The sequence below is a fragment of the Carassius carassius genome, chromosome 15 (assembly GCF_963082965.1).
Source record: "Carassius carassius chromosome 15, fCarCar2.1, whole genome shotgun sequence".
NCBI lineage: Eukaryota > Metazoa > Chordata > Actinopteri > Cypriniformes > Cyprinidae > Carassius > Carassius carassius.
The window spans coordinates 17,630,063-17,655,871 of NC_081769.1; the positions used below are offsets into that span (position 1 = coordinate 17,630,063).

The following is a 25,809-nucleotide window of genomic DNA, read 5'->3' on the forward strand; positions in this document are numbered from 1 at the left end:
TATTTTTACATAATGAGATATGACACTAAGACTATATGGGTTTCAAGTGACATTTCCTTGCACTGATATTAAAACAGCTGTTAAAGACTGAGAAAGAACAAGGCCATTTTCAGAGGTTTGTGGGAAAGGCATTGCCAAATATCTGAATGAGTTTTATAAACCTTTGATTGCATTTCAAACCTTGTGCCTGCCAAAATCTACTTTTTTATTTAATGTCAACATACATTGTAATGTTGTTTAATTAGTGGTTTAGTACTTTAGTCAGGCTTAAATGTGAGGTAGTGATCATCTTCAGTTAGAAAATCTAACCACAAACCTCCGGTCTGTCAGATCTGCCCACACTTCAAGACGTTGTTACAAATATGGAGTTAGCTACCATCCCCACTACTCACTGTGATTTAACATCAGCTCCCACAGATAGTGTGGTAGGAGCAGGTTCCTGGACTCATGCAACATTAACAGGCAGTGGTGTTCAGGTTCTACCGGAGGCACCAGGAATATATGTAAACTGATATGTGAGACTGTATTGTCTTACAACTATGACTTTAAATCTAAAATTATTTGTGGAACATTGTAGCAACACAAACAATCTAGATCTTCTTACAAACCATGTCCACTTGCTCCTCAAGCAAATTTAACTAAAGAAGACATTCTGGGGTTACTTCTCTTCTAGCTCCACCTGCAATCACTGCCATTATTTTCAACCCAAACACACCTAATTTTTCAGTAATTTGTCGTTGTTTAGTCAATTTTTGATTGTGGGATTAATTCATCAAATGTGTGCAACTGAGAATTTTTTTTTACAATTTAGAAAGCCAATTCAGGTGTTTGTATCGCAGTGGTGGAGAGATTCTGTAACGTGTCAGTAAAAGTACAGCATATTGCAGTAGTCTGCTGCAGCCTTCACAACTGAGCCCTTGTTCAATATTTTGTCGCATTTTCCTTTTCACCTGATTTGCATAATTGCTTTTGTGAAGCACCAAAATGGTGCAAGGATCAATTCATTCCAATCACAATGCACCAGAAAGACTTGACAGCCTCACTATTTAGATATATCAGACACAGCTCACTCAAAGAAGCAAACCTGTTTACATATACTGTTGCCAAGATTACAGAAATGTTTAAACTATTTTTTTTACTTCATGGAAAGATTTCACCAGCAATATTTTTTTTTGTTATTGACTGAACAGGAAATGTGCACGTGTCACACCTCTGGACAAGAACATCCATAGGTTGGATTGATAGAAGAAGATTCTCAAAAATGTCCTCCAGGCACACAGTCACAGATTAGTCTACGAAAGGATTTATTCTTTTTTTTTGGTCAAATTGTATTTCTTCCTTCTGCTTTGCACTTCTGTAGTTTCCTCATTCATCTCACTTGTCAAAATGACATGTTGACTTGCATGGGTCAAAGTGATACATGATTTTTCCACTTTTCCAGTCCTCTGACAGTATCAGTCCAGATATTTGGATCTCCAACTGGTCGAAATGGAGCAGAAATGATCTCATAAAGAATGAAAATGATTAATGTCCCATGTTCCTATGTGCCTTTCCCCAAATTCAACCACAATAACTTGGATTACGGAACCGATAATATAATTTATTTTCTCAATATCTTCATGCAGTGATGTATTATTTCTGTGAAGGGAGATTTGTCTTTGTACACTTGCTTGTAATATCCCAGACAGCCTCCCTCATTCTGTATTAGATTAGCCAGAGGTGTAAGCTTGGAAATGATTCTTTTCTCAAACTCTGCTACAGGGTGATTACATATTAGTAAACTGAGTGGATTTACAGTGGATCTTTCTATTGATGCATGTTAATGGTATTAAAAGTGAGACTCAAAAGACTGAGTAACCCACCCCCTTAGAAAGTCATTTAGCTCTTCTTTGTTGTTTAGTCTAGTGTCTGGATTGTCTGTGGTGGTTAATACACTAGGAGGAGGCAGGAATAGGGCTATGGTTTTAATCTCAGTTGGTGGCAGCTCCATCAGTGCTTGAAGGTGGTGCACTGTCATTGGGGGCAGCCGAGTCTAGACCTCCACTGGAGATGAGCTCAGGAGTTTTAACTGAGCTTTTCCCAGTATCAGGTGTTTTGGGAGGGGTGGTGCCCTTCACATCCAGCCCAGGAGATATGGGTGCACTTGGCTCTGACATGATGTCAGCCTTGGATTCAGGAGTACCATTTGTGGTTGGTTTTGAGTCGAGAATCTGTGAGACTGGTGGTTTAGACTGTGGAGTAGGTGAACTTGGTTTAGGCTCAGGAGAAACCACTTTAGGATCCGGAGTCTTGGGATCAGGTGTTGGGCTCGCAGCGGGTTTCTGTTCAGGAGTGCCAACTTTCACTTGTGTGGGTTCAGGAGAAGGTGAAACTGCTGGTTTGGCATCAGGAGTAACAGCTGGTTTTGCATCAGGAGTTGGTGTTACTGCTTTTGGAGGTTCAGGGGTTGGACTTGGAATAGGTTTAACTTCAGTTGTTGGTTTCTGATCAGGTGTCACAGGGTGCTTGGGTTCTGGTGATGGGCTCAAGGTCGGTTTTGTTTCAGGTGGTGGTGAGATGGTCATTTTTGGTTCAGGTGTAGCAGCGGGTTTGGGTTCAGGTGTTGGTGTGACCGCAGGCTTGGGTTCAGGTTCAGGCGTTACTGGTGGTTTGGGTTCGGGAGAAGGTGGTGGAGGAGCAGTCGACTTGGCCAAAGGTGCTGGTTTCAAATCAGTGGTTGGTGCTGGTTTTGGAGGTGAGGGGGCTGTCTTTGACTCTAGAGCTTGGCTGGGAACAGCTTTGACATCGGGGGCAGCAGAGGAACTCAATACATCAGAATCTGCCATGGCTGCTGTTGGGGCATCAGTGTCACTGTCAAGGGGGAGCCCAGTGGTATTGAATCCCACTCCAGAGTCACTGGTCTCCATGTTCCTCTCTTGAAGACTTGGGTCTTTAGTAGACACCTCCAAACCCTGAGGAACATACTCAGAACTTAGAGTTCCTAGAGCATTTTCGCAACATAATTCAGCCTTTTATATACAACAAATGCTTGGGGTTTAGGTATACAGATGTCTTTTAGCTTCCTGGTTCTCACCTTAATGCTGACCTCTGTGCTCTGTGATTTCTCAGTGATGTCTTCTTTCTGTGACAGGGCCGGGGCTTCCTCATTCTGATGGGTACATGCATCTTTGACAACCTGCAAAAAATATGAGCAAAGTGCTTAGTGTGTAAAACTTTTTTCTTGCTCCTTTCATGTTGGAGAAGACAAGAAATACAAATGTGAAGCATAAGACAAATGTTTGTACTTTACATTTCTTACATAATGACACTCCAGCATAAAGTAATTTAATATATTGTAACTTTTTTGACGCCATACAATATTCACAGAAATATCCCATTCCCTTTTGGCTTGACCATTTTCACCTTTCATACAAACACATAATAATAAAGATTGATATATAAAAATGAAAACTGAAATGAGCCTTATTTGTTTGGAGATGCCACTTATTTTGTATCTTATATTTTGCATCTAATGCAATGACATTAGTATATTTCTAAGTCCAAATACTGTTTAAGGCCACTGAATATTTATTCATATTTTGGTGGTAAGACATGTGGTAAATAGAGCCTGTCCTCCAATAAAAAACGACCATATAGGTCGTTTGTACAAGCACCTTATTACGACCCATATTTACGTTTTAAAGTTAAGCGCCATCTAGCGGGCGTAAAAATAATGAAAGTATCACGTTGCGTCTGTCGTCATGAAATGACGTATCACGTCATTACCAATCAAAACGCACGTTTATTTAAATGCAATGTGTGGGCTTTTTACACCGATCTCACAGTATTTCCTACATATTTTACTAGGTGGCTTATTTGTTCGAATGACCACACCTAACCCCACCCCTAAACCTAACCCTCACAGAAATCATGCTAAATATTCGTAAACGTCCGTTCCCTGGGATCGACCCCATGATATCATGATTACATATCAAGGTATAGCGCAATAATCTACCAACTGAGCTACACGAAACACAAACCAGAGTGCAAATAAAAGAATACAAAACATTAATATGAAAACAACGTTTTGCCGATAGGGGCGCAATTGTAGGATACGCTCTGATGGGTCGTATTTCAGGGATTTGGACAAACGACCTATACGAGCGTATTGGTTGGAGGACAGGTTGGGTAAATACCTGTCTGAAGGCATCTCCCTCCACTTTGCCTGCATTCTGGGCTTTCTCCTCAATAGCTCTGGCCTTTGCTGCACGTTTGCGTATTTTCACCAAACATGACACCAAGCACACCAACAGCAGCAACACCAACAATGCTACCAGAGAAATTATGGCAATGTAGAGTTTTGGAAGCCTGTATGCTGAGAGAAAGATAGACATCATTAAGTCCAAAGCATGAAAGTTAAATGAACTATTCATTTCATTTCCCTTTGTCACATTGCATGTCCTCACGTTCTATCTCCAGGTGGACATCAGACACCAGGAATCCCTGATGGTCAGTCACACTGAAAACTCCAGCATCACTGGCCCTCACATCCGTCAGAAGACACAAAGAATCCTCCGAAGACAGACGACCCTCAAGATCCACGTTAGGAGGCAGGCTGAGCTCTCCGTAATCCATAATCAAATACTTATGTTTATCAGACTGAGGGATGTACATTAGGCGAGCTAAAGAGCTATTCATGTGCAGGTTGATTTTTAGAGTGCCACCGTATGAAACGGTCGCAAATATCTGATGTGCTGGTAGAAAGAAAAAAGGAAAGCTTTTATTAGAGCTGAGATGATGTCATGAAAGCTAAGAAAGAAGAAAAATAATCAGCAGGCAGGAGAAAGCATAAATATTTTAGAGAATAAATGCTGCAGGCAGAAAATGACTGATTCCATTCCATCTGTCTCTCTTCCTCTTTTTGTACTGCCCCTACTATCCTTTCTTATGATGTTTTAGAACGTACCAGAAGAGTTTTCCACTGACCATACAGTTTTAAAAATAAAAGTTATTTATTGGCATCAGTGGTTCCAAGGAGAACTTTTAACATCAATGAAAGCTTTTCATTGCACAACAAGTTCTTTATAGATGAAAATAATTATTGTTCTTTACCCTAAATATTCTCTACACTGGTTCTTTTCTGTTCACTGAAAGATTTTTTGGTGAACCCAAAATGGTTCATGTACGGCCAACACTTTTAGAAGAGTGTATATTACATACAAACAACCTCCAACGTTTTTTTCTACCTTTGGCTCTCAGAATACCAGAAGTTTTTCACTACACTAGTTTCAAATGTCTCAAATCACTCTGCGTCCTCTTTCTCCTCATGAAATCAAATAATATTACCACAAATCAATACTTCCATTTATTTATAGACATGAAATGTGCGGGAAAATGTACAGCTATTTGGTTATTAGTGCAAAATAAATATCTCATCAGAATGATACAAGACTCCTATTCGCAGCCTTTGGGTTTAATTTTAGATTATTTATTTTAGTATCTTCACATATTTTAATTCTCCTTCAAAATGTCCTCCATAGCTAATCGTATAGTAATATTGTATCACAATAACAAATATTATTACAATTATTGCTGTGCTTGTTTTGGTCATAAGGTCAGGATTAGGATATTGATATGTTACTTGAAACTAATCTAAGTGCGTTTTTTCCCCTTTTCTCTTCTTCCCAATCTCACCTATCACGTTCAGGCAGATCTTCTTCTGAACTTTCCCAATGGAATCACTAAAGGTGTAACTGCCTTCATCAGCCCCTGTAACGGCACGCAAAGTGAACTTTTGAGGAGTGATCTCAGCGCGGTCCTGATAATTCTCCTTGAGCGTTCCATCAGCATTCAGCAGTTCAACGGCTGGCAATGACGTCTGATTGGCCTCCACGGTGCTATGGCGAAAGCCCACACGCACAGGCTCCGAGATATTTTGCAGCAATACATGAAAATCTAAGCCGTACTTAATGATTTCCTCATTAGAGCAATCTGAAAAAATGAGAGAGAGGAAGGAGATGAACCCATGAGATAAATGAGATGTGGTACTTGCCCTGCATTTGAAAAGTACGTTGTATGAATTATTAGAAACTATATACGCTGAAATGCTATATATGCTGTCTGTACTCCCTATTAAAACTTTTATTTACATTTGTCAGATGTAGATGCCAGACCTTCTTGACTGTGTCCAATAAAATCAATACAGCGTCATGTTTTGACTCCTTCCAATGAATTGTCATTCAAAACAACTTTTAATTATGAGGCGCCGTGTAGGATTTAAATCAGACTTCGCTTATCAATACATACATAAAACACGTGCATATACACCTATAAATTACTCACATCACTTACATGAAATCGATAAAATATAAAAATAACGGTCGCCTAAAGAAACTCGCGCTGGGGCTCAGCTAAAATATTTTAAACTCATGTGAAAGGGTTTTACTTCTGAAAATGGCTAAGCTCAAGTGGGACTGGGACTTAGTTGGGAACACATTTTATATTTTTTACCTAGAGGCAGGACATTTTACTCTCTCTCTCTCTGTAATTTGTATAGCTTTTTGGAAGGTATTTCATGAAGATTGCATAGAAGTGAAATTGTGAAATTCTCACCTTTTTCTAGATTGAAACAGCCAATTAACCTACTGCTGGCGAGTGTGATATCATGGTCCATGAACTCGCCGGTGTTCTGAAATGTTCAGTGTCTGAGATACTTGGTGTCATTGAGAATAAAGAACTACTATATATAAAGACTCTATGCAGTAACAACGATTTAACTTTTTTTCTCCTTAAAAAAGGTTTCACATGGAAGTGCATGACAGCCTACAGTTGATGTGGAGAATCTGTTTGTTTGTAATTAATGTATATGTTACAAATCAGCAGAGTTTGATACGTGCACTTCTGCCTGTTATTTTTTTTCCTAAATTGCAGAATCTCTTCTAATGGGGGAGACTTACATTTTCTCAAGTTATATATGAGCCACTATTGCACACATACATGAAGACATGGGTAAACATTCTCAGAATTAATTTTTGTTTTTTATCTGATGCAGGGGATGCACCACAATGCAGTATATGATTAAAGACAAAAACAAAGTGTATAAAGACATTTTACAACCTTTTTATAACAATATAGTACATTTTATTTACTAAATGTATCATTTTGGGGCAAAAAAAAATAAAAAAATTAAAAAATAGAGAGATTAAGAATCTTTATATTCCAGTTCATGTGTGTATTAAAAAAAAAGCAAACGATAAGGAATGCCACAGATCCCTGTCCATGATTGCAAATGCTGTTATTTCCGTTCACGCTTAAACGACTTCCTTTTACGCTGAAATGCCTTCCGTTTACACTGAAAATTCACGCACATCCACATATGAAAGCACTTTCATATATATATATATATATATATACAGTACAGACCAAAAGTTTGGACACACCTTCTAATTCAAAGAGTTTTCTTTATTTTCATGACTATGAAAATTGTAGAGTCACACTGAAGGCATCAAGGGCTATTTGACCAAGAAGGAGAGTGATGGAGTGCTGCGCCAGATGACCTGGCCTCCACAGTCACCGGACCTGAACACAATCGAGATGGTTTAGGGGTGAGCTGGACCGCAGAGTGAAGGCAAAAGGGCCAACAAGTGCTAAGCATCTCTCGGGGAACTCCTTCAAGACTGTTGGAAGACCATTTCAGGTGACTACCTCTTGAAGCTCATCAAGAGAATGCCAAGAGTGTGCAAAGCAGTAATCAAAGCAAAAGGTGGCTACTTTGAAGAACCTAGAATATGACATATTTTCAGTTGTTTCACACTTTTTTGTTATGTATATAATTCCATATATAATTCCACATGTGTTAATTCCAGAGGTGGGTAGTAACGAGTTACATTTACTTCGTTACATTTACTTGAGTAATTTTTTGGGGTAACGAATACTTTTCGGAGTATATTTAATGATGGGTACTTTATACTCTTACTTGAGTAAATTTTTGGGGAAAAATCTGTACTTTTACTTCGTTACTGTGGGCGACACTCCTCTCGTTACTTTATCTTAATGCAATAAATGTTATAAATGCTTCAGTTTATTCCAAACGCGCCGTCTACTTTTCTCTGGGCAATGAGCGATGCCCATTCGCGAATGATTCATTCTTTTGAGTCAATTCTGTTCAAAGGCTTGATCAAACCAATTGGCAAACGAGTGAATTGGTTCATGAATCAGTTTGAATGAGTCGTTCAGTACCCTGCCGCACGCGCTGAGTGTCTGAAGTGGTTCACTCGGAGTTGTAACGTTTAAGAACAGAAAGAGCGTTGAAAACGTGGCTGGAACTGCACTGAATTGAAATCTGCAAAGGCTATTATTTGCTAGCGATGGAGATCCTTATTAGATGAACACCGCGTGTGCTGTCTACTGTTTAACAGGTAATAACTTGGGCTACATTCGATTACAGTACACGATACCACTGTGACATTAGTTTGTTATACGTGTGTGGCTTATAACAGAGGGGAGTCAAGTTGAATGCAGCTTCCAAAAGACAAAAAATAGCCAATTAAGATTTTATTAATTTTAATACAATCACACCTGTGCAAGTACGTTCAGCGAGTCATATTATCAGCTGCTAAATTCAGATCTGTGATTGCTTGCTGGCGCTTAGCCAGAGATAGATGCGTTTACAGCGCTGCGCATTATAACCAATCACACATGATTCTTTTGAGCTTATTAAAGCATTGGCCAATCAGAGGCGTTCAGATGAGTCATCGCAAAAATGCCGGTGCTTCCTTCACTCGCTCACTGACTGGATACCTCTTTCTGGCGAATTCTCTCGCAGGAACAACAAAGTGCAGATGTGTGTACGAATCTTTAATTAAGATATTGATTTCACAGTGTTAACAGTTTCAGTGATTTTAATGGGAGTTTCTGAGAGTGATTGAAATCTGGACTGTCAGTGAAAATTATCTTTAATAATGTAAATGTTATTTGCTCTCTTTATGAACAATGAAAGATTAGTAGCAATATTTATATCACATTAACTTTCAATGTTAAATTCACATTTAATATAAAGTCAGTCGTATTAAAAATATGTTATGGCATGACACCTATATCTGTTACTTAAGTAAACAGACAGGGTTTTATAATAAATTACATAAATTGGAGTAAAGGCTGATGAAATATATACATTTATACACGCACACATACATTACATACATTTTATCTATATATCTAAATAAAAATAGGCTCAGTACAGTATATATGACCCAAAGTAACTAGTAACTAACTACTTGAGTAGATTTTTTATCTGATACTCTTTTACTCTTACTCAAGTAACTATTCAAGACTAGTACTTTTACTTTTACTTGAGTAAATATTTCTAGAAGTACTTTTACTTTTACTTGAGTACAGTTTTTGGGTACTCTACCCACCTCTGGTTAATTCATAGTTTTGATGCCTTCAGTGTGAATCTACAATTTTCATAGTCATGAAAATAAAGAAAACTCTTTGAATGAGAAGGTGTGTCCAAACCTTTTGTCTGTACTGTATATATATATATATATATATATATATATATATATATATATATATATATATACTGTATATGTGTGTGTGTGTACACAAATAATGCATATGTTTTTCTTATCTGAACTGTATACGTTAGTAAATGTTATTTTTTATGTATGCGCGAGTGTTTTATGATGCACGGATCAAGTTTATATGTATGTGCGAGTATGTGCAGATGTGTTTGTATGCAGCGAGTTTATATGTATTTGTGAGTGTTTAATAGGTGTATATGCACAGATCAAGTTTATATGTATATGTGAGTGTCTGTAGGTGTATGCACGCGTCAAGTTTATATGTATACGCAAGTTATTCACAAGTGTGTATGCATACATTGCTAACATTATATGTATTGGTATCGATTTCATATTAGTGTTCACGTGTATTTTATATATGAATTTTTGAACATCCAGTAGTATGCATGTATATGTGAGTAATTTATAGGTGTATATGCAAAAGATAAGCAAAGTTTGATTTAAATCCTACACGGTGCCTCATATTTAATTATTAAATTTAAACCGCACATTTTGGAACATCTTTCACGTACTTCTACAGTATTATTAGAAGTATATCATTAAATTCCATTTTTCAACATTTTGTTAGATGGTCAGGTAGATCCTTCAACCTAGTTTTTGTGAGAAATTGTCAAAATAATATTTTCTTTAAATTATGGCAAATATACGTTTAGCTGAAACTACAAACCAGCATATAATGAATGACAGCTTTGCTATATTCTTTTTCATTTAATCAATTTAATCTGTTTAATTTTAATGTTGAATGACATTGAAACCCCATAGAAAATAAACAGAAAATAAAACACCAGCTCAGTTTGACTTTACTGAGCACTTCCTTTCTCTGACTAATTGTTGAAAGGAAAAAGGCCAAGTGGCAGTTAGCACAGCTGATAATGGAAGAAACAGATAGTTGGGTAGAGAGAAAGAAGGATCTTTAGGTAGAGAAGAACGGAAGGCAACCAGTGTGGCTTGACAGAGCTACAATTACTGAAGCAGGTCATTAAACCTCCCTTACTGTTCACCACATGACTTTCTATAATAATGGAAGTCACTCAGAGCTATTCTAGTGCGTATGTGTGCGCATGCAATTCAGTGTACAAGATGCTGTACAAAATGTGCAAATTATGCAGTACCTCTAACATAGAGTGTGATGCGTGTAACGTCCTCTGGATTTTGGTTAGATGTGATGGTGTAGACTCCTTCATCACTTTCTCCAACATTCTCCAGGATCAGGTGGCTCGAAGCAGAGTTGAGTTTGGCACGGGGATCCACCACCTTTCCAGAACTCATCAGAGGCTTCTCAAGACCTTGGACAACCGAAGGCCTGAACGTCACGTCAGCTCCATCGGCTGGCACAAGGATGTAGAAATCTTCCCTAGAAAACAGAGTCCGCGACTTCTCTTGGGCTACAAAAAACACAAAGATATATACATATATATATTTATTTACACTGTTGAAACTGCTTCTTTTTGTTATTAATAAGAAAACAAATATTCAAAAGTGACTTGTGTTTATGTTTTACCTTTCAGAGTTGCAGAGAATGCTAAAAATCCAAAAAGAAAAGCACCAATGTTTAGATTAACACCCATTCATTAACAGCATAATGTGACATCAGCTAGTCAAATCATACAGAAACTGACCATGTCCTTAAACTTTATGCAATATTTGCATATTAATTATTACTACATTCATTCAATTTTACAATTTTGTTTTATTTCTTTATTTAACAGGGACATTGCTCATTAATTAATTAAGTGTTCCTGTAGCTCAATTGGTAGAGCACTGCGTTATCAAGTGCAAGGTTGGGAATTCGATTCCCCGGGAACACATGATAGGTAAAAATGTATAGCCTGAATGCACTATAAGTCGCTTTGGATAAAAGTGTCTGCTAAATGCATAAATTTAATTTAATAAATTTAATCATCAATCAAAATACAGTAAATAAGCCAAATTTAGCCCAACAGGCTAATTTTCATCTTTTGCCCCTTACCGGATTTAACAACACACATTAGTTAAATTAATTTAGAAATCAATTATGAACCACTGCTCGTGACACCATTTAATATTGTCAGTAAAGGACCCTTAATATTTACATTTAGCAGACACTTTTATCCAAAGCAACTTACAGTGCATTGAGTCTACACATTTATGTATTTACCAGTATGTGTGCACCCTGGGAATTGAACCCACAACTTTTTGTGCTGCTAATACAATGCTCTACGACTTAGCCACAGGAACGCTAATGCGAGATTTAATATTTAGTAATAGTGAACAAATGCCATTTGGTAAAGGTACAAAAATGAACTTTTTCTATTTGGAAATATGACCACACCTTTCAGCTTTGAGTTTTGGATTGAAATTAAATTCTACAAGTTATGAAAAGAGCTTTGTTTCAGAAAATGAAGTATGGCTAATATACTAATATCCCGATCATACTGAGTAAGATATTCATTATATAACTAAAAGCTTTGTACATGGTATATACCAGTGGTTTTCAACCTGTGGGACGCGATGGTATTGCAGGTGGGCCGCCAATTACTCTTAAAATAAATAATAATATTGTTCATATATGTAAAAATGTCTATGTCATAACATAATAACATCATTTCATATATAATTAAATAAGAAAAAATAAATATTAAACTGTAACTATGCTTCCACTATTCAAGCTCACTGATTGGTTTAAGAATAAACTGCCAATTTTTCTTAGATATTTTTGCTGCATATGCTACTGAACAACAGCAGTTGTGCCAATCGGTGCCAGCCTGAGTTATTTTCTGTTCATTGCCAGTTCATTCGATAAAGACAGTTAACAATCTAGCTTCTAAGTACTAAGTTATTAACCCAACAATAGCGGGGTCAGTTAATTTTTGTGCAGTGGGCCGCGCAAACATATGTGTTTAGTTGTGTGATCCGCGAGTTAAAAAAAGTTGGGAACCACTGGTATATACCATAGTCCCTGCATGTGGTTGCATTCAGTACTACCGTACTTAGAGATGATGAATTGTGCATCAGTGCTATAATAAAAAAAATCTACAATAGCTATTAACATGTCAGAGCCACTGACCTTAACATTTCAGTTAAAAAAACAACACTTATGTAATGTTAATAATGATACAGATCAAGCACTGAACGGATTCACAAGCAATCTTTCTTACCTGAATAAAACAGCACACTTAAGATGAGCAGCCTTAGATTCTGCATACTGGCTCTGAAAACATTTACACATGGAAATGCATTTACATTCAAATAGCATTTAAATGATAAACACTGACATTGTGAATGTGTAAGTTTCACTGGTGTGTTGCTAAGGTTTTCTCACATTCCAGACAAAAAGAATAAAACTGATAGCAAATGCGGTTTAATTGGCAGATGGACACAGAACGATTGCTTTGATGTGGAGCAGTGAATAGGGTATAACAATTTACTTTATGTTAATGTTAGACAGATGTCTATGGCTCTGTTTTTCAGCTTTTATGGCTGATGTGTAAGCTCTGGCTTAGATCATCTGGCCATGGATCTAAAAGAGCTCTGTTGACAAATTAGCCTCTTTAAAGAGATATTTGGACTTGTCAGTAATAGTGGGTTTATTGGCTTGTCTTGTGCATTGCACAATCAACATTGATCTGGATTCTCAGAGGGATCTGTAATAAATAATAAGCAACAGTCTTGTTTCAGTTATTTTATTATTCAGATTCCCAGTTAAGATCTCAGAAATAAATGTCATCATAAATTATAAGGAGTTGTCTGTATAAATGGAATGAGAAGCATATGACATCAACTGGGTGGATCATTATCTTCATAAACAGAAGGAGAGTTAATGACGAAGACATAAAAAATTTGAGAGAAAATGAAATCCAACTGTTAGTCTGTTCGCCTGGTTTGTTCAACAAAAAGTCTCTCTGATGTTTAAAACTATATAGTGTTTTAATTTGGCAGATCTTCCAGAGCAGATTTCATGTGGGCTTAGTCATAACTACCATTATTTACTATTTTTTTATTGGGTTTTGAAAAAACAACAACATTTAGCCAATTAAACATTTTTGAGTAAAAGATTGAATAAATATATTCCCTATAGAAATGAGAATATATTATTACTTTTTTATTTACATTTACTGAACTGGAATATATATATTTTTTTAATAACCTGTTTTAGATTTCCTAAAATATTTTAAACTTTTTTTTCTGTGACAACACTTATGTAATGTTGATAATGATGATACAGAAACCCTTTTGAGGTACAAATTATAATTTGTGCTAAACTTACACTTAACCTAATAGGCTGTATAAATTGATTGTAGGTGGTATAATGGTAAGTGTGATGTATGGTAATCTGCAGTGTGGAAATATTAGAACAAACACATTAATTCACAGTCTGAAAGAAACCAACACTTCACACATAATGACATAGAAAGAATCCTAAGAAAACTTTTGCCAGGCAGGGTTGCCAGATTTTCTAGACAAAAATCCTTCCCAATCGCATTTCAAGGGGGGTCCCCTGTTAAAAGTACATGTTTTTGGCAGGGTCCCCCTAGTAAAATTCACATTCCAGGGGCTAAATATCACGTTATTGAGGTTGCTTCAACCAGCAGACATGAAAAACAACCCGCGGCAACAGAGTTAAATTAGCCCAATTTGGCAACACTGTTGCCAGGCCAGACATATTAGAGAGCGAAGAAAGCATCCAGAGCAGCAGACATGCATTTAGGCCATTCAGTTTTTTCACAACAGACTTCTGCCCAGACGCTTGACTATTGCATTTTTAGTGCCATTCAGTTGCAAAAAAAATTTAAAAAAATAAATAAAAAATAAAAATTTAGAAACCCAGCAAATTAGCATCTCTCTCTCTCTCTCTCTCTCTCAGACAATAAAACACATGTGCTGATGTGTAAATGCATCAGCTCTATTTTAGTTTCATATGGACAAAGTGCCATCTGGTCCACTTAGATGCTTTCTCTCTCTCTCTTTCTCTCAGTATGACACGTTTTACAGCAAGATCACAGTTCCTCTCCTATAAGACGCAGCATGCATAAAACATGGGCAACATGAAGGTAGAAATGCAGATCGGGCGACAGGATGCTCACATACAAAGTGCTTTACTCCTGAGCACAATACAAAAGATGAATAGGAGCTCAAATCAACCTGCTGAAGATATATGACCTGCAATATTACATATTGGTATATTATGCCAGCAAGCTGTGTAAACCAGGGAAATAAAAAGAGATGAATGGGAGCTCGGGGAAATCAACCTCAACCTTTGGAAAGGTGCTGTACCAAATTCATACGTGGTTATTGATGTTGGAAGCAGTTCATCTCCTAAGAGACTAGGATGGGGCATCTGGAAATTACTTCCAGATCATTCCATTCAGACCTAATTGACTACACTATCTCCTGGATCATAATCCATTTTAAAGCCTTGAATTAGATCAGTTCGAGGCGATACTTTAGTTAAAAGGGTCTTGAAATATGAAAGGCGATGAGATCATGGTTGTGTCTCACTACATAGTGAGCTGACTACCTAGGCTCCATTTTTAGGCGTCATTATGGTTGAGAATATGGCGTATAGTTAAGCATCTGAATGGGTTTTGAGACACAGTCCGTATGTGTTAGAAGCGGCGGGGGCGGAAGCTCACATCTCCCCCTCTATCTCTGACGAAAACCTTGTGTTACGATCTTTTTCCCCTCCCAATCATAAAACTATTTGCCAGTCAAACAAATTTTCTGTCGGTCACAAGCTGAGAAAGATCGCCTACACATGTAGGGGTTATGATGGTGCACAGACGACCAAATGATCCAGACCAGTTGAGCTGCAGTGCCGGCAAAATTAGCTGTGCACTGCCTGAAAATATAAAATCTAGCCCAATTCAATATGTTATTATTGAAATTATAGTTATAGCTTTTCTTGATAAGTATGTCTATAATGATATTTTTCCTCTCATCGTTAATTTTCCTGTAATTTAATGTCAAAGCGTATTTTAATAGCAACATTTTATGTTAATACAGGATTCTCGCGCTAACGGGGCATTTAATGTGATGCTATGCAGAAACGAGCGCAAATCAATTCAACAAGCCGATATGCTCTTCCAAATGACCAAATATGCATCTTACACTTTGTTTTATTCGCGTTCCAACAGCAACTTTATCAAATCGGAAAAGTACCAGATGAAGCAGAAACTGCAGAATTTAACCCTTCAGACATCTCTGCTGCAAAAATGACATTCTCCCTTACCGTGTTCACTGCTCGCCTCCAATACCCTCCTCAGCTTACAGTCTGCAATAGGAGGAAATTCCGTTATTCGTTCCTTTTTAGCTTGCTATCTATCTCGAAAATCACTTAAAGACTAAGAAGCACCTTAGGAATCTGTCTGGTATATTGCGGCGTCTCGAGTGCGGTCGGTAAAGCCCGGCGCTTCAACCCCTTATGGGCGTGTCAGCGGATCTGAACACACACAGCCAACCTTCGCAGAACCGACGTGAAGGTCTTTAAGGTGTTCTTCAGATCGATTCATCACTGAGACCAACGCCCTTGTGAATATAAATGGGCACTAGACCATTTTACCGTTTTTATCTACATTTTTTTTCCATTCATGTACAGTTTTTGAATGCAAAAGAGGGCAAAACACACAATATTTCTTTATTTTGGCTCTGAAAGCGTTTATTGAAGTAATACATTAAAAAATGAAAGGAGTTCATTCTCCCATCACTAGGACTCATCATTCATTAACATCCACCTCACTCTCTCCAGCTCTCACATTCACAGGAATCAGTGGGTGTGTGGTTACAAGTGTAGCAGCATCTCATCTAATCCATTACTGTCTTCATAAAACTAAGATATAATGTGTCACATATTCATCTTAAGCAATCTGTACTGAAACATGCATTTATCAAATGATATCACAGACCAGAACAATTGTATTACACAATAAGTCATTTCCTATGTCATTGACACTACTTCCTTCGGCCCCTGGCAGCAGCTTTGGGGTCCGCAGGCTGATTGGACGTGTTGAGAGAGGAAGTGAGAGAATAGGCCTGCAGGTCAACTCTCTGCTGCAGAATGCCAGTCAATAGGAACTCTGTGTTGACCACGGGCAATGACATACTCACTGCCTTAACACAAAGCGCCCTGTCCTGCTCACATGACACCACCACAGTGTGTCCCTAAATACAGAGGGAGAAATTGCAATAAAATATGAGAATATGTAATATATGCATTGAAATAGAAGAATGTATACATTTGTTCTGGGTACCTTGTGAGCAGAGGGTATTTTGGGGAGGAAGCGTGCTCCACAGCAGGTGATGATTTCTTTCATTTGAGATGGTTCCGGCATTACAGAAGGGGTTACGTGTATCTCATAACCCTATGAAAGCAAAATTAGGGGAGAAAATATATGATGCGAATGGTACAACTTGAGGCTAGGGCTTGATATGCTAATGTGCTTATGAGGGACTAATACCTTTAAAAGGGGTTGAGTTTGAGCAGTTTGCAGTGACATCTGTAGGCTGAAACTAAACTTTTTCTCCTGCTCGGTATCTTTCAATATATATTCATCAGTAGAAAGGAAATGGCCAGCTTTTCCACACTGAAAGAGAACAAGAGGATTTTGTCATGCTTGAATTGAGCTCAAAATAAAGTCTGTATTAAGTACTAGTTACACACCTAGAAACACTTCTCAAACAGCTTCTCAAACCCAAACATATAAACAAATTAGAAACTATTCTTGACCAAGAAATACATGGACAAAATATACAAATTTCTGGGTTCAGAAAAGAAGTTAATGTGTTGTGCGTGGGTAGGGTTATTGAAGCATTGCTACCAGACATGGTAATGATCTATCCCATTATCAACGAATTAAAGATGGAAGATTCATATTATACAATTTTTATTTCACTTTTTTAAAAAGTAGTTTAATAAAGAATAAACAACATTTGACAGATTAGACAAACAAGCATTTTATAGGCTTAAAGTCACATTTGGATAATGGATTTTGCGTTTGGCAAGGTTGTACAAGGAATATTCCTTTAATATGCACTCCCTCACCTTCTTTAGCCATTCAGGAGTCACGATTGGCACCCCTCTGGCAACAGCACACAAAAACTTCACAGTGCGTCTCGCTTTATCAGTTACCAGGTGAGTCATATCGTTCACTCCCTTTGCCAAACTTCCACCTAACCGGGAGACGACTCTTTCTCCGTCCTCATCTGTCAGCCCAGTGAATAACACCTAAAAGAGAAGATGACAGATTGGTGTCAGCCACAAAGTGATAAAACCTGCTAATAAATGTCTGTATTTAAGGCTGCGTGTGACCTTGTGCGCTTGACTAGTCACAGATCGCCTTGGAGTCTTGGGTGTGGGTGAAGGAGCCTCTTCAGGGGATGTGCTAGTGTTGGCTGTTCTCTTACGACCTCTGCTGTTGGTTTGGGGTACAGCAGTGTTGGTTTCCACCAACTCAGCATCTTGCTCACGCTGATTGTCCATTCCGACATTTACATTCTCCACACCAGAACGCCTTCCTCCTCTTCCCCTGCCTTTCCCAGAAGTTTTAGCTTGGGAAACTTCTTCCGGTTCTGGTAGTTTTGTACTCTTCCTGCATCTGCCTCTTCCTTTCGTCCCTTGGTTTGAAGGTCCAATACTATGAGCAGATCTTTCAGAACTTCTAGAACTGGAGCGGGATCGGGAACGGGTTGTTGAATTGGAGTCCTGCTCTGTGTCTTCAACTGCACTAGCTGGTCCTCTCCTGCTAGACTGTCTAGCACTGATGGGTTGCTCATCAGCGGTCTGTTTCCCTCGGCCTCGTCCCCTGCCTCGCCCTCGTCCCCTCTGGCTGGACACCTCTTGTTGTGAGGATACAGACTGCTCCGAGTTCATGGAGGAACTTGAGCAGCGGCGTGTTTGTCTGGATAGAGCAACTTGAGGAGCTTCTAGTTCTGTCTTGTCCTCCTCATTCTTTAGTTTCTGATGGTTTCTCTCCTTTGTATTTTTTGGCTCTTTTTCTCTCATCTGAAGTTTTCCCTCATTTTCTCGTCTTTTCTTTTCTAATTGTTCCTTTTCCGCCTCTAATCTTTCCTTCTCCTTTTGAATTCTTTCCTCTTCTTCCTTTTGTCTTTGTTCTTCTAGTTCTCTCCTCTCCCTCTCCAACCTTTCCTTCTCTTCTTTCTCCCTCCGAATTCTTTCTTCTTCTTTTCGCCTTTGTTCTTCTTGTTGTTTCCTCTCCCTCTCCAACCTCTCCTTCTCTTTTTTTTCTAATCGTTCATTTTCCTCTTTTTCCCTCTCAATCATTTCCTCTTCTTCTTTTCGTCGTTGTTCTTCTAGTTCTCTCCTCTCCCTTTCCAACCTCTCCCTCTCTTCTTTTTCTAAATGATCTTTTTCCCGCTGAATTCTCTCATTTTCTTTTCTAATTTTTTCCTCTTCTTCCCTTTTCAGTCGTTCTTTTTCCTCTAGTTCCTTCTGCTCCCTTTCTAGTTTTTGTCTCATTTCGGATTCAGCCCTGTTTCTCTGTTCACGTTCTTCTTGTTTCTTTCTCCCGTACTCCAGTATCTCCTTTTCTTCCGTCTCTAACCTCTCTGTCTCCTCTCGTTCTTGAAGCTCTTTCTCCATCCTCTCCTTCTCTTCTTGGGCATTCCTCTCCTCCAATTTTTCCTCTTCTTCCTTTTCACTACACTTCAGTTTTATACCTGTCCGTCTGGTTCCTCTCCTTGTGGTTTTTTCTTCTTCACTCTCTTCCTCGTCCTCAGACAACACTTTCCCTCTCTTTCTTTTTCTTTCCTGCCCTTTTCTAGTTTTACCTTGGACTTTGTTAGATAGAGCTGTCTCACTGTCCACCTCGGTCTTGTCTTTCCTCTGTCTTCTGCTGCTTCCGGCACTAGGTTCTTCTTGGGTGTTCTCCTTTACTTGTGTCTTGTCTTTCCTCTGTCTTCTGCTGCTTCTGACAGTAGGTTCCTCTTGGACGTTCTCCTCAACCATTGGCTGTGTTTCAACAACACTGACATCAGAGTTTGGTTCAGCAGACTGTGCAGGTTCACCTTCATCTTTTTGTCTTCTTCTGCAGGGTCTTTTGGATCCGATAGCACTCAGATCTTCATCCCTTTCAGTTCTGTCCTCATGAACAGGCTGCATTTCCGTGTTAATAAAAATGGAGCTGACGGCAGCTTCAGCGGGATTTGGAATGCTGTCTTCTTTTATCTGCCTTCCTCTACAGGACCTCCTGGATTTCACTCCGCTGTTCAGATCTTCATCCCTTTCAATCACTTCTTGAGGAACTGGTTGGGTTTCTGTGATAGTCTGATGAACAACAGCCTCAGCAGTTTGTGTTACCTCATCGTCTTTCTTTGGTCTTCCCCTGCTTGAACGTCTGCTTGCCATCTTGCTGCTGAGGTCTTTTTCCTGTCCTTCATCTTCCTTATGCACAGACTCTATTTCATCTACGCTGATATGGGAGCTTGAGGGTATTGGGAGTTCTGTGGATTTGTCTTCATCTATCTGTCTGGTGCTAACTGCATTAATCAGATCTTCACATGGTACCTCTTCTTCACACATAGGTTGCGTTTCAGCAACAGTGATACATGCTGTCAAGTCCGATTTAGCATGTCCTGGAGATTTGAATTCATGTGCTTGTTGTCTCCCAGAGCTGACCTCACTTTTCAGATCCTCAGGTTGTTCTTCCTCACACATTGGTTGTGTTTCTGTTATAGGTAGTGGGACTTCCTTCTCTTTTTTTGGTCTAAACCTGTGTGAGCTTCTGATGGACATCTTGCTGCTGAGCTCTTCCTCTTGTCCTTCATCATTTCCACCGACAGACTGTGTTTCAGGGATGGTACGATTGGAGGTAGAGGCTTTCTCAATATGATGTACAGGCTCACCCTCAGTTTGTCTTTTCCTGACCTCATTGTTCACATCATCCTCTGGTGCTTCGTCGTCCTCAAACATTGGCTGAGTTTCTGCCATGGTGACATGGTAACTGGAAGGTTTCTCTATATAACTACTGCTGACCACTTTGTCCTGATCTGGTGCATTGTCCTCCTCACACATCGGTTGCGTTTCAGCTATAGTGAGATGGGAGCTGAAGTTGTTTTCAGTAAGATGTACAGAATCATATTTCTCAGCATGTTGTCTTGTACTTGATTTCTGAAAGCCATCCCCAATCAGCTCTGCATCTGTATCCTCTTCTTCCTCACACATAGGCTGAGTTTCAGCAATTATAAAACTGGAGCTGGTGTTTTTGCCTTTGTGTACTGTCTCTCCACCACGGTTTCTCCTACCTCGTTCTATGTTCTTTTCCTCACCCTCTTCCGTTTCTTCAATGGTGTCGGTCATGAGCTGGGTGGGCTCATTCTGATAAACCTCTTTGTCTTCTCCCTCCCAGACAAGTTGTGTTTGGGCTGTGAAGAGAGAAAACGGCTGCGTCTGTTCCTCCCGTTTTGGGGTGCTGGCTATGATCAGAGTATCTGCTGTGGAAAGGTGAGAGTAATTTTGTGTCTCTTTATCTTCCTCCTCCTCCTCGTCATCATCAGGCTTTGCTACTGGAATGAGCTGAGTTTCAGCAGTTGAGAAGTTGGAGTAGGGTTGGGTATGGTTCAGAGGCTCCCAATCTGTCTCTGTTCCATATGCCTGTGTAGCCTCAAGATCAAGCTGCTTTGGCTTGAGCCTAGCACTGGTTCCAGCAGGTCCTAAAATTGGCATATAACACAATACCATACAAGGAATTTAATGGATTCTATATATATTAATCATTAGTAATAGCTAGTAGTAGATAGCATTAGTAGTAGATAGTATTAGTAGTTTAATATTGATTACGCAAAAAAATTATTTTGATACATTTGAGTAAAAAAAGCTACAGTGAAACAGCTACTATGGAAGTTAACAAGGCAAATATTTGAAGCCTATAATTCTAAGGTAATTTTGTTAATTATCTGGTTAAGATTTGTGTTATGATGCATTTATAGTCATAAGAACAAAGCTGTGAAAAGGGACAAAAGTTTTAGCATACTAAAATCAATATCAACATATATTTTTCATATATTTACATATTGTGGCTATAGTTTTGCAGTTCACATATTGGCCCTATTGACTTCTATTGTAAATGCCTCACTGTAACAAATTATAATTATTATTTTAAAGAAAAATTGAAAATACTTTTGCCAATTAGTATCAAGGGCCCATGAACATACTCTGGCAACCAAGTCTGAAACCCCTTTCATAGAAAATATAAAAAAGTTTTAAGGATTTACGGTTTACAAAACTGTACTAACTAAATGAATGAATATTATAATTAATAAAAAAAAGAATGAGATTATGAGAAGGAAGTGAGTGGGATGGTTACCGTATGCTTGCGTGGCCAGTAAACCCCACTCTTCTTCTAAGTGGCCAAAAGCTTGGGTTGGTTCCTCAAGATTAATCTTTGCTTGAGAATGATGGTCTTGCTTTTTACAGTTGCTCTCTTCTGATTGCTCTGCTTTGCTACCTAGAGAAACCTTGTGACTCTGTGCGGCCTTCACAGGTTTGCCTGGTAAAAGTTTAAAAGGATCCTCATCATCCGTTTCACTGTTTGACAGAAGACTTCTGGCCTTCACCTTTTCCTTGCCCTCATTCTCTTCATCTACATCTGTGTCACTGTCCATGTGGAGCTCTGTCTCTGGAGCTGATGTAGGCCTGACATCACGTCCCTCTCCAACGGGATGCGAGACCTCTGTTGCAATTGAAACCTTCATGGGATTATCATCTTCAACATCAGTGTCACTGTCCATGTGGAATTCTGTATGTGGTGCTGCTGCTGATGGAGGACATTCTGCAACTGCTTCTTTTCTGGAGACCTTTTCAGTTACAGAACCCTCATTCTCCTCAACATCAGTATCACTGTCAATATGAAGATCTGATTTCACCTTTGGAGCTTCTTCAGTGTGAGACTTGGGTTCAGTCTTGCTCTTCTCTTCCTCATCTTCTTCAGCATCAGTATCACTGTCCATATGAAGATCTGAATTCACCCTTGGAGCTTCTTCAGTGTGAAACTTGGGTTCAGTCTTGATTTTCTCTTCCTCATCTTCTTCAGCATCAGTTTCACTGTCAATATGAAGATCTGATTTCACCTTTGAAGCTTCTTCAGTCTGAACCTTGGGTTCAGTCTTGCTTTTCTCTTCTTCATCTTCTTCAGCATCAGTATCACTGTCCATATGAAGTCCAACTGAAGAGACAGATTTATCAAGAGTTTCTGCTTCTTGAGCCTGTGGTTCAGCCTTACGTGCTTCTGGTTCCTCTTCCTCAACATCAGTATCACTGTCCATATGAAGGTCAGCTGAAGATGCTGGTCCCACCTTTGGAGCTTTTTCAATCTGAGCCTCTGTTTCAGTTTTATTTTTCTCTTCCTCTTCTTCAACATCAGTTTCACTGTCCATATGAAGTCCAACTGAAGAGACAGATTTCTCTAGAGTTTCTGCTTCTTGAGCCTCTGATCCAGCCTTACTTGTCTCCGGTTCCTCTTCCTCAACATCAGTATCACTGTCCATATGAAATTCAGCTGAAGATACTGGTTCCACCTTTGCAGCTAATTCAGGCTGAGCCTTTTCTTCGGGCTTGCTTTTCTCCATGTCCTTTTCTTCAGAATCAATGTCACTGTCCAGATTTAGGACTAGAGGGCCAGGTTTAGATGACACTGAACAAGAATCATCAGAGTTTTGCCTCAGTCTGAACCGCTCTATTGAGGCTAAAGACGGAGTGATGAAACTTTCATCCTCACTGATAAGGAAAAAAAACATGTTGAAGCTAATTTATTGGGAGATAATATACTGTGATCTGCACAGTTTAAAGCATTAATGTGTGATCACACAAGGGCAAAAATGTCTACTGTTAATAGTTTAACAATATATGAAGTGCAGCTTACATTGAAGTTACTTTAAACCACACAGCTTTCTGTTGGACTACATGGTCAGTTTGTGTGAACAAGTTGAACCCAATTTTTTGATTCCATGGATTTCTATTGAAATGGCTGGATTTTTAGGACAGTATATGTAACTAAACCTTCAGTCATGCAACAGCAGGCATGCAATGAACTTTCAAACTGACCAATTCCATTTTTATATGTATAAAGTGATTTCTTTATCACATAAAATTTTCCTTTAATAATGGCCATGAATTTTTAATAGGCGACTAGGTGTAATTCATTGAAAACTATTACAAGACTGACTTCCAATAAATTTTAAACACACAAGGGGAGAGTATCACATCAAACGATCACATTTGGATGCATTTTAAGTATTTATTTTGACAAAATACAATTTCAATGAAGTTATATCAGTTAACATCAACAATACATTTTTTTTTTACTAGTTCAGGGAAGAATTGGAACATTAAAAAACATATTTGACTTACCTCTCTGGAATGACTTTTTTTGCAGGGGTCAGGAATGATGAATTTGTGGAGCTACACAGATGAGAGGAAGACGCCGAGTCTGAGACTAGGGCAATAAAGAAAAAAGAAAGCAAACATGAAAATAGTGCGTTATTAAATCTTCCAGTAATATTATTTGCACCCCAATTGACCTACCAAAATCTTTCCTCTCATCTGGCATACTCTCTCCATCTGAGTCCGATTCAGGCACCAGGGTGATCTCAGACTGTGGTGAACTCATTTTGGGTTGTTCATCTTCAGGGCTCCATAAAGGCACAGGAGGCAAAATGATCCTCTCTTTCACCTTCAACCTGTTCTGCACACCTTCCGAGTCACTACTTGATAACGCTGGACTTATTTTTTTCTCCTTTTTGGACACACCTCCTTTCTCTGGAGTTATGCATGTATCTTTCTTTGAGATCTTCAGGCCAGTGTATTGACATGGCACATCAGCGAGCACCACACTCTCACCCTCGGTCAAAGCGTATCGGACCTGAGGCGTCAGCTTGAATCTGCCTTTCCTGGTTCCATTCAAACTGCCCATGTCCCATAAAAGTGCTTCTACATCATCACCGTTACCGAAACGATCGCTGCTAGAGCGGAACACTGAGATGGAGATGACAGCATGCCGACTGGATACAGATCGGGTCGGAAGCAGAACAGAACAGGCAGCAGGATCACGACCGATGACATTCTCTCCGATGTAGAGAGGGAACTCTGTTTGAACATGTGAAGAGAGAAAAAGAGAAGGCAATGTCATAACTTCAATAATGCACAGATAATATTAGTTTCTAATATTAGTTAACATGTAAGGTAGTCAATAAGAGTACTCACCTGTCTCTGGTATGTGGTCATTTTTGAACACCTTTAGTGTTGCTAATTGCCCTCTTTCTGGTTCTCCTTTCTCCTTCTCTTCCTGTTCTTCTTCTTCTTCAGAGAAGGGATCGTCAATCTGTTGAGTGGCATCCATCCTCCTCTCTAGCTAAAAGATCAAAAGCGTTGTTACATCTAAAATATGGTTGTCATAAATACCACTACAAAGTAAATCTGGATGTTTTACGCTCTATGCACACAAGCAACATATTATACAATATTACCAGCATTCTCTGGTGAATGGGGAAGCATGTGTTACAAACAGTTTACTTTGACACACTTTTTATGATTTAAAAACATTGCTATTGACTTTCTAATCATTTCGTAAACTAATAAGTTTTCATAAGTGCCACACTGGCAACAGTGCCTAACGTTATGTGGCTAAAATAAATATGTAGTAATTTTCAGGAATGTTTAATCAGAAATAATGTTTCCTTTTAAAATGCAAACGTAAACATGCACGATTATATTTTTTATAACATTTTTACTGACATATCGTGCGTGATCTACTTCATTTTATAAAAACTATGTGCGCTTACCTTATCATGCAGAAGACTTGGACACCATTTCCTGAACACTAAGACCCGCCCTTAAAAGGAGCGCTACTGATTCGCTAGTCAAAACTGTCTATCAGAAACTGAGTCTGCACTGATTGGCTGATAATGCGTCACTGCGGCTTGATTGGACATCTGAGGAATAGATGGCGCCTTTGTCCATGTTTTCCGCGCTCTCTGCAGAGGGGGCGTGTTTGAAAGGTTTTTTTATATTTTTTATCCATTTGGTATTGAGACACAATAATTTAGACATTTCTTACTTTTCTATGCATTCATATATATATGAAACAATTAATATTTATTATATATTATAATATTAAACATTTTAGATACATAAACATACTACTATCATATGTATATTGTACTGTTCTATATCATATGTTTAATGTTTTCATTAAGGCAGAGTTTATATAATGCAAACCTAAATGTGACTTTACTGGTAAAACCTGAGCATCTTCATCAA

General features: G+C 38.6%; 2 protein-coding genes across 5 annotated transcripts; both read right to left on the minus strand.

Annotated features, from left to right (window-relative positions):
- Window positions 1-1,066: 1,066 nt before the first annotated feature.
- On the minus strand, window positions 1,067-15,980 carry si:dkeyp-77h1.4 (uncharacterized). Its single transcript, XM_059567693.1, has 9 exons — window positions 15,772-15,980; window positions 12,701-12,753; window positions 11,065-11,085; window positions 10,676-10,948; window positions 5,674-5,970; window positions 4,446-4,733; window positions 4,176-4,354; window positions 3,074-3,175; window positions 1,067-2,951 (listed from the first exon to the last, which is right to left on the minus strand). The coding sequence occupies exons 2-9, from the start codon at window positions 12,744-12,746 to the stop codon at window positions 1,971-1,973; spliced, it is 2,187 nt and encodes a 728-aa protein (XP_059423676.1). The 5' UTR covers window positions 12,747-12,753; window positions 15,772-15,980; the 3' UTR covers window positions 1,067-1,970.
- Window positions 15,981-16,171: 191 nt separating this feature from the next.
- On the minus strand, window positions 16,172-25,449 carry mdc1 (mediator of DNA damage checkpoint 1). Of its 4 annotated transcripts, XM_059567692.1 has the most exons (11): window positions 25,017-25,037; window positions 24,754-24,901; window positions 24,076-24,636; window positions 23,902-23,986; window positions 21,860-23,268; window positions 18,764-21,206; window positions 17,848-18,679; window positions 17,581-17,763; window positions 16,997-17,122; window positions 16,790-16,900; window positions 16,172-16,700 (listed from the first exon to the last, which is right to left on the minus strand). In XM_059567692.1, the coding sequence occupies exons 1-11, from the start codon at window positions 25,020-25,022 to the stop codon at window positions 16,491-16,493; spliced, it is 6,114 nt and encodes a 2,037-aa protein (XP_059423675.1). In that variant the 5' UTR covers window positions 25,023-25,037; the 3' UTR covers window positions 16,172-16,490. The 4 variants fall into 4 exon arrangements, with proteins under 4 accessions (XP_059423675.1, XP_059423673.1, XP_059423674.1 ...); XM_059567690.1 differs by lacking the exon at window positions 25,017-25,037 and adding an exon at window positions 25,332-25,449 and having other exon boundaries at window positions 17,848-21,206; XM_059567691.1 differs by lacking the exon at window positions 25,017-25,037 and adding an exon at window positions 25,332-25,354 and having other exon boundaries at window positions 17,848-21,206; window positions 24,754-24,897.
- Window positions 25,450-25,809: the final 360 nt, after the last annotated feature.